At 53.0% G+C, this 13044-nt stretch overlaps 1 protein-coding gene across 1 annotated transcript; it reads right to left on the bottom strand.

The window, feature by feature from the left end:
• Positions 1–747: 747 nt before the first annotated feature.
• Positions 748–7700, bottom strand: EPHB6 (EPH receptor B6; the record flags this gene model as incomplete). Its single annotated transcript, XM_080701357.1, has 16 exons — positions 7598–7700; positions 7259–7323; positions 6233–7007; positions 5501–5656; positions 4944–5294; positions 4656–4780; positions 4300–4462; positions 3819–3933; positions 3535–3587; positions 3272–3391; positions 2892–3139; positions 2490–2663; positions 1645–1794; positions 1215–1408; positions 960–1115; positions 748–856 (listed from the first exon to the last, which is right to left on the bottom strand). Exons 1-16 carry the CDS (start codon positions 7695–7697, stop codon positions 748–750), a joined length of 3054 nt encoding a protein of 1017 aa, XP_080557483.1. The 5' UTR covers positions 7698–7700.
• Between the last annotated feature and the right edge of the window lie 5344 nt (positions 7701–13044).

Raw genomic sequence — 13044 nt, 5'->3', positions numbered from 1 at the left:
CAAAGACCAGTGACAACCTAGAGATCTCATCTCCCAGGTCCCATGCGGGAATGGGGCGCAGCATGAGCGCGAAGGAATGCAGGCTGGGAGTATGGGCTCCAGATGTCTCCAGGACTGCTTCAGCTGGGCGAAGGGAGGTGGAGGCTGTGGTCCTCCCTCGGCCTCCGACCTTCCTCCTCTTGTGGAAGGCCCATTGCACATCACAGCACTTTATGGGCAGGTGTGCCTTCTCAGGCACCCGCCTGCACCCCTGTGTAATACACAGAAAGGGAAAGCGCCCATCCTGGGGTGTCCCAGTTGATGGAAGCACTGGGCTTGTGGAAGGGTGTGCTAGGGAGGGAGGCAAGCAGGAAACACTAAGGGCTGTGGGAGCTGGGCTGAGCCTGGCCACCTTCCAATAAAGTCATTTCCTGCTCTCTGTCCCTCCCCCTTCTGCTTCCCCTCTGCCACCTGCATTCACCTGCATCCCCGCACACCCCCCATCACAACTCTGGCCCTCCTCCAAGGCCTCCCCGGCCCTGCCTTGCACACCGAGGCTGGACACGCCTGAACTTGCAAATTCCCTTTTTTCCCTTTAATGGGTGGGGGGTGGTAGGGGCGGCAGAGGGGCGGTGGGCTGGGGAAACGCTGAGTCCTGGAGGAGGGAGGGTTGGGTGCAGTGCGGCAGGTGCAGAGGCCAAGATGGAGCCCGGCTCCCGTCTCATGTGTCCCTCCTGGGCATCGTCAGCTCCCAGCATCCCGCCTTGCTCACACCTCCACCGAGCCTGGCTGCCTCAGATGCTGCTGCAGGAGCTGGATATTGTGCAGAAGTTTCTTCTGGTGGCCAGCCAGGGTGACGCCTAGTGCAGGCATGTCTCTGGTGGGGAGGGAGGGGATCAGATCTGGGCCTGCTTCTCCAAGATCCCAGGCAGCATTGCCGCCTGGGGACCCAGGTGCCCCGCCCACCTGTCCCAGCTTACTCCAGGCTGAGCTGAGCCACATCACTGAAGGTGCAGAGGCCAAACTTAGCGAAGTTGTCCTGGTAACACTCTAGACCAATGGCTGAGAGCCAGGCCCGGGGCGAGTCCAGACAAGGGAAGTCCAGGGCCACAGGGTTCAGGAGGGCCTGGGAAGGTCTAAGGTGAGGAGGGGCAAGCAGGTCAAGGTCTCCTCTTCATCTCTGATTTGCATCTACCCTCCCTTGCTTTCCCGGGCTCCAGCCCCAAGCTCCAGACCTCTCCCCCACGGCCCCATCAGCCTGCAGGGTGTCCGGCTTGCGGATCATCTTGTCAAACGCAGCCACCAGCTGGTCAAAGTGGGGCCGCCGGGCTCGGTCCTTCTGCCAAGTGTCCAGCATCAGTAGGTGTAGCCCAGGAGGGCAGCCTGGAGGCGGGGGCAGCCGGAATTCCTGCTCTATTGCATTTAGCACCTGGAGGTCAGGGGGAAAGGGTGATGACGGGAAGCTATCGCCAGCAGGAGGGAAACATTAGGAAAGGCAGGTTGGCTGGAATCAGGTGCTGCCTGAGGCTGGAGTGGAGAGGGAACTGGAAAATGTGGAACATACTGGTCACGTGACCTTAGAATGGCAATGGTTCAGAGAAGGGAGGTCCTAGGCGTGTGGGCCGCGTTGGGGTGGGGATGATCACCTCCAGGTGGAGGACTCACCTCCTGCTCGCTCATGTCCCAATAGGGCCGTTCCCCATAGCTCATCACTTCCCACATAAGTATCCCGAAGCTCCAGACGTCACTGGCTGTCGTATGCTTTCCGTGCGCAACAACCTCTGGGGCTGCCCAGCGAAGCAGGCAACCTGGGCCCTGGGCACAGAGTAAGAAGGAGGACAAGTCATAACCACAGCAAGAGTCGGGATCATTGAGCAGCTACCGTGTGGCCAGCTGTGTAGGCTTCATAGCAAACATCTACCTTAATCCCCTTAATAGCTCCTATAGGATGTGTGAGGTTTGGGATATAGAAGCTGGGGGCTAAAAAATATAATTTTTTTCCCAAGGGCAGACAGCTGGAGGGAGCCAGGCGTGGTGGCACATGCCTGTAATCCTAGTACTTGGGAGAGACAGGAGGATCACAGGTTCCTGGCTAGTCTCGGCAACGTGGCGAGGCCCTCGGCAACTTAGTGAGGCCCTGTTTCCAAAGAAAAACTAAAATAGGACTGGGGGTATAGCTCAGAGGTAGAATGCCTCTGGGTTCAATCCAGATACACACACACACACACACACACACACACACACACACGCATACACACACAGCCGGAGAGTGGGTGCTTGGGAACTGTGCCAAGCTACACTGCCTCTGGGGCTTTGCAGGTCACTGTCCTCTCCTGGCCACAGTCCCTGAAGTTTCCCAGTCACTCCCTTGCCGAGACTCCTCTCTGCCCATCATACGAGCCTCTGACTCCCAGATGCTGCGGTACCCCACCTGAGGCCCCCACCCCAGATTCCAGCTGACCCTCCAGCACCTGCTGAGGGCTCCCAAGTCTCCAAGCTTCTAGGCTCACCTGAGTACCGTGGCCAAGACGGGCCACCTTGCACACCAGGTGGCTATTCACCAGCACACTCCGGGCAGAGAGCGCACGGTGCACGAAGGCAAAGCTGGACAGGTACTGCATGGCGGCGGCCACTCCCCTCTGCATGGCCACCAGCTGCAGGCTGCTGAATTGACCCTCCCGCTGCTGAGGGGCAGGGGGCAGAGGTCAGCGACAGGGCAGGGGACCCCACACCCTGGCAGACATTGGCACGAGAGGGCAATGGGGTGGATTTGGAATCGGCAAATGGCCAAGGAACCGAAGATGAGGACCCACCCTGGGGTAGAGAGGGGTGAATGGAGGTACAGGGTTGTGTCTCCCAAAAGAGGTGATGACCCCACACTGGCTCTCCTCCCCCATCCAAGCCGGACTGACCCTGAGGAAGCTGTCCAGGGGCCCCAGCTCCATGAATTCTGTGAGCACCATGAGGGGCCTGCTCTTGGTGACCACGCCCTCCAGCCGCAGTATGTTGGGGTGCTGGAACTGGCCCAACAGCGCGGCACGGCCCAGGAAGGTCATCTGCAGGCTCTCAGCACCCCCAGCCCAGAGGGCCTGGATGGCCACAGCCTGCTCCCGGCGCCCCCGGGGCTGCAGTCGGCCCCGGCGCACTTCTCCGAAGGAGCCTGAGAGAACGGGGCAGGTGGGCACGGGCATCAGGAAGGACCAGGGGCCGGCAGTACCCTGTGTGTTTACAGGGAAACCTGGGGCCAAGGGTGGCTGCCAGGGACCCCCAGCTCCTCCGTTTCCCACAGTACCTGCCCCGATGACCTCCTCAATCTTGATATATGCAGGGTCCACCTCCCGAGCAAGTTCTCGGATGGCATGGCAGGGGTCCTCGTAAGTGGAGGGGTCGATGTAATACTTGACCCCCAGCCCTGCAGGTGGGGTGTACTGTGAGGGCGTGGCTCAAAGTTAGTTGACACAACACCTGTATGTGCGCTCTGGCTTCTGGAAGCCCTCCAGGTATGACCCAGGCCCAAGTCCCCAAACCCAGCCCGTGCCCTCCTCCTGCCCTTACCTGGGCTGCTGTACTGCTGCAGCTGCTCTGTGTAGCCTGTCCCACGCCGCTTCCTGGAGGGCAAACCAGCGACCTGGAACAATGCCCCCACTGCCTCCCCTTTGCTGCCTGCCTGCCCTCGGCTACCCCCTGGGCAGGCTGCCCTTGGTCATGGGGTTGAGTATGCTGCCACTTCTGTGTAGAGGGCAGGGCTGGGGTGGTGGGAGAAGGGCAGGTTGGGGATCCTGGAGGGGCTCCAGTGTTTTGACTGGCATGGAACAGGCTAGGCAGGGGCAGGGCCTCACCGCTGGAAGATGACCGCCAGCACAGTGATGGCTGCTAGCAGTAGGAAGGCCAGGGCCCCCAGGATGGAGCCGATCACCAAGGACAGCTTCTCTGGGAGCTGGGAGGGCAGTTCACCTGGGGGACCAGAGCCATGGTCACGGGTGGGGGGGCGCACATACATGATTATGTGCATGCATCACGCTCCCCCGGGGCACCCACATGCACACCTTGTGTGCAAACTTAACAAGCATGTATACACCCCAACACATCACACGCACCTACAACCCCAGAGCCCTACACGGTGCACACACAACACACATGTCCACACCTACAGCCCTGCACATGTCCAACCCCCATATACCCTCTCCAGATAGCCCCTGTGGTCAGTGGTCACAGACTCTCCCCGCCTCCTCCTGTCTCAGAGCCTCTGACATGGAGGACACTGGGCCTCTCCTCACTGTCTTCTCAGGCCTCCCCTGCCTACACACACACACCCCTCACCTTGAGGCAGAGTCTGGAAGTAGACCTTGCCCCCATAGGGGCCGTGACCAGCAGCGGTCCGCGCCCGCACCTGGAAGCCATAGATGTGGCCGGGGCTCAGGCGCGTCACGGTGGCAGTGTTGGTCTCGCTGGTCAGGGTGAAGGAGTGGGATTCGTCTTCTGCCTGGGGGCAATAGCCACTCACTCCCTGCATGGCCTGGCCCCGGTTGCCCCTGCTCTGACCCCCAGTCCCCCAAGCCCTCCTCAGGCCTCAGGGCTCTCCCAGGTCTGTCCTCAATGGTTCCTCCTTCCCCTACCTTACCCCTCGCTGCATACTCTCACCCGCCCTGCAGGGGGCGCCCACGCTGCCGGCCCACCTGGTCATAGTAACGAAGCTGATAGTCGAGGATGTTCCCGTTGGTTTGATCTGGCTGTGGCCAGGATACAGTGATGCTGTTGGCTGCCCGGCTCACCTGGTGCACCACCGGGACTGCGGAGGGAACTGAATTGCAGGGGCTTTTAGGTGGATAGGAGGGTCTCGGAGCGGGAGCATTCCCGGGGTACCGAGGTCATGGAGCGAGGCAGGCTGGCCAGAGGGCGGGTGCGGGGAAGGCAACTCTAAGGAACCGTAGCGAGGTGAACTAAGGGGGATGGCGAGGGCTCACCTTCATGGCTGGTGCTGACATTGATGGCTGCAGCATGGGGAGGGTCAGGGCTGAGCTCAGACACCCCATTGACAGCCTGCACCTCCAGGATGTAGGGCACGTGGGCTCGAAGTCCCCCGACTAACACGCGACTCTCTGTCAGGCCCCTCTGGCGGGGGTCGAAATGCACCTCGTCCCTGCAGCGGCGACATGTGACCCCGCTGCCGGGCTCCTGGTGGCCTCCACACTCCTTGCACACGACGTTGAAGAGCAGGTCTCCTCGTCCCCCCAGTTCCTGCGGCAGGCGCCAGTGCAGCATCAGCACCGAGCCTTGGACCTCGAACCAGAGTTCCCGAGGAGCGGACGGAGGGCCTGCGAGTGGCAGGGGAAGGGAGGAGATGGGGAACGTGGATGGCCCAGAGGGAGCCAGAAAGCAAACGAGGGAGGTGTGGGTATGGAGGACAGGAAACCAAGGAAAGGGAAAAAACGTCACTCCAAACGCAAAGCCCCCACCCCCTGGGTTGCAGCAGCTCCCACTTCCTGGCTGTTTTCTATGCTGGGCCGGGAGGTGGACTCACCTGTACAGGGGGCCTCTGGTGGGTCGGAGCTAGCCCGGTAGAAGCCTTGGAGGCAGGGGCAGATGGAGGCTGCAGGGTCTGGGGTGTGGCTGCGCGCAGGGCAAGGTGAGCAGTGCGTGTTCCCCGCCAAGGCCTTGTAGGAGCCCACAGGGCAGGCTGAGGAGGCATCAGTGATGCTGAGTGGGGCATCACCCCCTCCATCCACCCACCCTCAGCTCCAATGCACCTGGACTCAGGCGCCAGTACGGCCCTCTGTTCCGGAGCTGGCTCTCCTTTCCTCCTGAGACCTAAGCCCCACTCTCTCCTCCCTGTGGCACAGATGTATCCTGCCCCTCACTGGCACAGACTGCATTTCCCCTGATTAAACGTGAGGCAAGGTCAGAGGTCAGGGTTCCTGGCCCCCCGAACAATATAATGTTTCTGTTCCTCTCCTTCCCTGTATCTAGGGCTTCCCAGCCACACGGGCCCTGCAATGAGCCTTCCCCAACCAGAAGACAGAAGGGGATGAAGGACCCCATTCCAATGTAGCCCCCCAAAACTTAGCAATTGCTGCAGATGGTCCTGAGGTTCCAGCAATTTCAGATGAGGGGGCAGAAGCAAATTGGGGAAAATGGGACCTGTTCTAAGATGGCCTGTCTCCTGACCTTGTGGGGACACCTTGACATTTGGGATGCTTGGGAGACTAAGATGGGGCAGGTGGAGGTGCTGGGTGTGCCAGGTGTGGACTCTCACCTTGGCAGGCCTTGTCACCACGGGCGGGCTGGTGTCCAGACTGGCAGCGGCAGCCCCCGACAGCTACCATCCACTTGCCCTCCCCATTGCAGTGCAGCCTGGGGGGGCTGCCCCCTGCCTGGCCCCCCACTCCATCCTCCTCTGGCTCTGCGTGAGCCACGCAGGTGCCCACAGCTGCCACCAGGGAGGCCCCCCCGGCCCCACTGGCCTGCGTCTCCGGAAAGGAGGCGAAGGCCCGGAGCACACTGGGGCACGTGTAAGAGAAGAGCTTGATCGCTACGAGGGCCAGGCAGGCCCCCGTGTCCTGGAAGGCCACGTAGAAGCCACGCTGGGTGAGCGGGCCGAAGCTGCGCTCTTTGACGTTCAGCTGCAGCCCGGACCGCTGACCAGTCCCTTGAGGCCCCAGTGCCCAGGAGGAGGCGGAAGAGGAGGAGGAGGAAGAGGCGGGGAAGCTCTCATCGGCTGCAATGGTGTCCACCTTGGTCCATCGTTTGAGGTGCCAGGCAGAAACACTGTCCGGGCTGTCGGGCTCCTCAGCCTGGCGGTAGTAGAGGGTGAAGGTCTCCCTGCAGGCACCCCCGCTCACGCCCAGGCTGGAGCACGCCCGCACAGAGAAGTGAAGCCGGATGTGTGCCCTCTGGGCCCCTCGCCGCTCCACAAAGTGTGTCTGTAGCCAATTGTCCTGTGTGGTGCCCGGAGGAACCCCTGCCACGTGGCATGCTTCGAAGGTCCGGGTCAGGCGGCGCTGGTCGTCCAGGACGCTCACCTCATCCCACTGCGGGGGCAGCAGAAGCCTTAAGCTCTTGGGGCTTGGGGAGGATCAAGGAAGGGGACCTATCTGTTCCCATCTGCTGAGCCTTAAACATCAATGACAAGCAAAGCAAGGAGAAGGGTACCCTGAAATCTTGTTCCTCTAGAGGGAGGAAGTCATACCCCACCCCTCTACCCAGGGTTCCTTCCTGAACTCCCCTCTCTAGGGAACAGGGAGGGACAGAGAATGGGTTAGGAATGAAGAGTGGTACTCACCCCCCCTGGCGGGTAGGTGAGCCAGCCAATCTCAGACGTCTCTCCTGTGGTGTCCAGCAACACCTCTGCACAGAGATAAAGGGCACACAGTGCCAGTCCTCTGGGAAGCACTACCATCCCCACGCTGCTCTCAGGGGGAGAGAAAGAATACCTCCCCCCCCCATACACATACAGTGTGTTGAATTTGCCCTCAGGAGCTCAGCTGTCAGTCAGAATCCTGTCCTGAAACACTGGATACAGGCTCTGGTCTCCTTCCCTGTGTCTTTCCCTCTTTTGATGTTTCTGCCTTTTTTGGGTCCTTCCCGTGTCCCATCTACACTGGTCTCCCCTTCTTCTTACCTTCCAGAGCCAGAACTGAGGGTCCCAGGACCAGGACCCACAGGCTGCACACCATGCCCGCCACTCTGCTCCCTGACCGGGCAGCCCCCTCAGTAGCCATGGGGCATCTCCAGAGCTCCCACCATCGCTCCAGCCACCACCCTGCTCCCAGGTGGGGCTGTGCCTTTGGCAAGACTGGAGGTCCACGGCCAAGCCTGCTTCCTAGGGAGAAACACAGGACTGGGTGAATTGCATTTTCATAGACAGCCCAAGTGCCCAAACCTGACTTTGTGTCTCCTCCTGCAGTCCTCAAACTGCCCAGCACCAATCACACCGTGGGTGCCATCAGGGTGTTGACTCTCTCAAGAGTCACTTGTGCAAATTCAACCACCTTGGAGGGCCATGGGCCAGATGGCTTACTCCTACCCGCTGCGTGACCTTGTGTCTGTGCGCTCATTTCTCATGGTCCTCCTTCTTGCAGAAGCATGGAACAGTTCTAACTAGGTCTTACCCTTTTCTTCTGGAAGGAGTTATTCCAGTTCTTTCTCTTCATTTACTCTCCTTCCTTCCTCCAACGGTCACCCTGTATTGGAAATTAGAAGATTTTTTTCCCATTAAAGACAGGTGGGAAAGAAGCCACTCTGTCCTTAGGGATGCATGAATTCTCCCCGCACGCCAGCAGCTCTGCCCTGGATACTCTCGACATTTCATAGAGGCAGCGAAGCGAGAGGGACACAGAAAGATGACTGTGGGGTATGGAGGGAGGGAAGGTAGGAGAACAGATGTAAAAAGAACGCAGGCGTAAAGATTCTGAAAGATAAAATGAGGATACGGCTGTGGAGGCCTTGCACACGCTCTGTGAACAAAGGTTTTCTCCCCCAAGGGGCACATTTTTACAGTGGTTAACAGAAAAACAAGTGCATGGCTCTAACATATAAAAAAATGCTCCTGGTTTGCTCACACTTAAAAGGGAGTATATTAAAACAACCGTGACACACCATTTGTTACAGGCTGAAAGTTGGCGCCCCTGCCCCTAACACAGGAGTTGAAATCCATTCTAGTATAATGGTTTTTAGAGTTGGGCCTTGAGGAGGTAACTAGGTTGTGAAGGTGAATGACTAGTGCGCTTATAAAAGATACCCCAAAGAGCAGTCCTCTTTCTATCTGTGGGGACACGAAGTAGAGAGGCCAGTGTGCAACCTGGAAGAGGACCCTCACTAGAACCCAACCGTGCTGGCACTCTGAATTCAAGGCGGCCGCCATCATGCTGAGGAATGAATTCCTATTACTTATAAGCCAGCTAAGGTGTGGTACTTTGTTATTTTAGCCTGAATCAATTAAGACATAGTTTTCCACCTATGAGATTGATGACACACTGCACTGTGTTGAACAGTGTGAGTCATAGGGTCTCTTCAACACACCATGCTGAAGCGTTCAGATCGTGTGGAGCACAACTGGCAACATCTGTCTAGTGGCTTCATTCCTAAGAATCCCTTCAGGCCTTGTATGCTTGGATCAGTTTGCAAGATGTTTGAACAAGAATGTTCTTACCAACTGTTTGTAAGAGAAGGATCATAAATTAATTGTTTATCAATAGGAAGATGGTTAGGAAATTAAGGCATAATCTTAACAAGGAATATGAGTGACTGTTTATATTCAGATGTGAAAATAATTTCCAAGTGAAAGTAGAATGTGTAGAACAGGATAATGTGAATTCCCATGTGTTAACTTAAGAAGAACAAACTTATACATATGTATGGAAGGACTTTTATGGAGGAGTATATGAAACTTATGAAGAAAGAAAAAGGGCCAGAGCCAAAGAGACTCGCTTTCATTGTACTCTAATTGTTTTTTACATTTAAAAAATCTTGCATATGCATCTTCTCAACTAAATTGGTAAAGTTCCTTTAAAATTGTAGATAACTGTTTAGTAAAATGAAGAATGCTTTCTTGAAAGCATGAAATGGATACCTCTTACAGGAAACCTTCCGGAGCCTTCAAAGGCAGAGCACTATGCCCAGAGCCTACAAACAGAGGCACGGTCACCTCTAGTGCCACAGTGAGGACCATCTATCTGGGCACCTCCTTTGCTGACTGATCCAGAGGCTGATGGCACCCTTTCTCCTCTTGACTGAATCTCAAAACTCCATGTGTTGCACGGACAGAATCCATTTATTTCTGTTAAGGAGAAAAAACAGAGGCATGCTGCCCACAGCTCAGAGAGGATTGACAGAGAGAAAAAATTAAGCCAACTGGAAGGGAAGTTGCAACCTGGAGACATTTGTCCTTGTGATCCAACACACTTCTCAGTGAAACTGAAATCATGAAACTATATTTAACTGTGGTCAAGAAGAAAGTCGTAATTTGATTTCCACTCATGTATTTTGTTTTTAGTAATGCTGGCCATGTCATATGATGAAGCCTTCAGTGTCATCTCCAATGAGTTATCATGGAGAGGTTCTTTTTCTGCATACAGATGGGCTAACGGGTAATGGACATCCTCCCTCTCGCCACTGAAGTCTACCCCTCACTCTCTACCACTGGGTGTGTGTGTAAGACAGCACTCAACATACAACCTTGTGAGGCATATTTCCCTATGGCAAATATGTTTCTAAGAAACAGATTCTTTGAAAATACTGTCCTGGATGCTTCAAGGACCATTCACAGATTAAATGTCCCAGAGAACAGACAGATCATGAAACAGAGGGCATACAAAGCTCTCCTAACTTCTCTAACACCGTATCACCAACACCTGTTTAATAAACCTCCTCAAGCAACTCATTCTGTAGGTGCAACCCCTATGCACTTGGTGCCTCCATCTGAGGACATGTTTGACACACCAAAGCAAAGCAAACCAGATTCCATCCAGAGCCACAGTCTCTAGAAACACTGCTATCAAGAAGAGAAAAATGCCAGAGGCAAGCTTTCAAACAATGAAGGCTATTTTATTTTACTATTTGCCCAGAAGATACTCTTTAAAATAGTCTCTTTCAAGAAGAATATGAATGGGTTCTGTGATCTGTACAAAGAAGAAACAATAAGCACTGTGCCTTCTTAAACTTGCCAACCACAATCGTGGAGAAAGAATAATAAATATTTTGGTAACATCTTAATGAACTTTTTTTGTTTGAAAGACAGCAAAATAAGAAAGAAAAGATGCATTACAGATAGTGTCTCCTGTATCACATGAAACATTCTAGAAGATGAAAAATGGCATGATTTTTACTTTGTTGACCCACAACATAAGCAACGCAGTGGTGATGGAGGACGTAGAAGAAGCCTGAGGAACGAAAGGTTCTGAAAGAGTTAAGGCAGTTTGGCGAAAGGTCAAGCTTTCTGAGACTCTGGGTGACTTCTGGTCTTTCCAGAATTTCTCACCCCCAACCCACCGGTGAGAGGGGGAACTGGCTGCAATCATGCTCTTAATAATCTTTAACCAGGCCTCTTTGTTTCTTATTGTTTTTTAATTTTCCCTCCATGATTGTATTCTGCAAGCACATGACGTATGTTTTATATCAATCATTCTGTATTGTGTTTGAGATTGTACTTTGATGTTTTTCTTTCTTTTGAAGTTGTGGTTTTGGTGCAGGGGAAAAAAGGTATAAAAACTTAGTTCTAGAGAATAAAGTTGTCAGTTGCCAAGAGACAATTGTCCATGCCTTCATTTCAGGTCTCTCCCTCCCAAGTCCCAGAGAAGAATCTCCACACAGTGGCTTATAGCCACAATGGGGCATTCTTGTGTAGCACATTCTTAGCACACATCTTAATGGCAACAGAAAGCTGGCCTCTCCAGAGCAAGACAGAGCAAAAGCAATTATAAAGTATGTGAAATCCACCTGGCTTCTGCCATAAAAAGAATCAGAAAGAAGAGGGTTAAATGGGACATTGTAGATTGCCACTTGAATAATTTTTTGAAATTTCACTAAGAACATTTATTAAAAAGAAACAGTTGAAGATTCTAAACTATCCATTAGTACAGACTGATGGTTGATAAGAACCTCTTTTCAGATTTAAACCTAGAATACCAAATACTAAAACCAAGTTTCTTTAGGAAGAAAAAAAATGTTGCTGAGTCAGACGAGGAAGTTATGTCAGTTCTTGCTTATCTAACAAATGAGATAAATTCAAGTCTTTTACTTTGTAATATATAAAAAGAATCTGGGTGTATCTCTATTGCAAGAATAAAAAGAAGGAAAGAGGAAATGTTAGGATAGGGAATAAATTGCTGTCAACTAATTCATATCACTGCAGAGTCTTCTGAAGCAAGTTTCAAAGGTAGAAAAACAAGTGACAAGAACATGACTCTGCTCCACATGCTTGGAATACTAAGCAAGCAGGGCTCGGAACCTGACTGTCAAAGGTGCCCTCCGTGCTGAGAACAGGGAACATCTTCTACATTTGGTCCAGGAGAGCATCCCAGGCCAGCCAGGCGCCCCGCTGCTGCCACAGTGGGTCTCTGCAAGCCTGGTCCCTTGCTACCAATCCGCCCAGCTTGCATGAGGGACCTCTCCTCCAGCTCATGAAAAGAACTGGCCTGTGTTTAAAAATTCTTTCACACAAGCGGGGTGTGGCGATACACACCTGTAACCCCAGTGCCTGGGAGGCTAAGACAGGGAGGATAGAAGGTTGGAGGACAGCCTCAACAAAGTAGTGAGACTCAGCACTCCGGCAAGACTGTGCTTCAAAACAAAAAATTAAAATAGGGAGGGGGGTATAACTTGGAGGTAGAATGCTCCTGGATTCAATCCTCAATAACACACACACACACACACACACACACACACACACACACACACACACATAGAAATCCTCTCATACAAGAAAGTACCAAAAAAACTGATTTCAATCAGGAAAACATTCAAATTTCACATGCACATAAGATTTTAAAAATATAAAACTCTCGAAGCAGCAGAAATGTGGATGTTAAATGAAAACTAAGAAAATGGGACTGATTAGACAGTTTCCCATGACAAAAATTGCATTCTACCATTTCATATTTTTCCTCAGATCCTTTTTAGTATATTATCACTCTCTCTTTTTGATACAATGCGAATATTAGATCCATATGTCTTTGGCTTACAAAAATAAGACAGAGTCTTATGAAGTTTTCAGAAACTGGCAAAAATTAGAGATCTATAGAATCTTAGCTTATAACGCAGAGCTTATGAAGTCTGTTCTCTATGAAAATGAAAGACTTAAAAAGTAAGCTAAATTAGTAAACCTACAAAAGCTTTTTTAAAAATCGACTGTGCTCAAATCAAATGCTACATATGATCCTTTCATGAACAATCCCAGCATACCTAGCAGAGTTTATGCACCTCAATCCACAAAGTGGATCTAAAAAGATTAAACAAAGTAAGTCAAATCAGCTTGGAAAAAGGTATGACAGAGATTTATTGGGTCATTAAAATTGGTTACTGTAGGAGGCAGAAATGCAAGGTGGTAGGTGGGGTATAATTAACTTTGCC

The sequence above is a fragment of the Muscardinus avellanarius genome, assembly GCF_963383645.1.
Source record: "Muscardinus avellanarius genome assembly, chromosome: 9".
In the NCBI taxonomy this organism is placed as follows: Eukaryota; Metazoa; Chordata; class Mammalia; order Rodentia; family Gliridae; genus Muscardinus; species Muscardinus avellanarius.
This window is presented reverse-complemented; position numbering and strand designations above follow the sequence as displayed.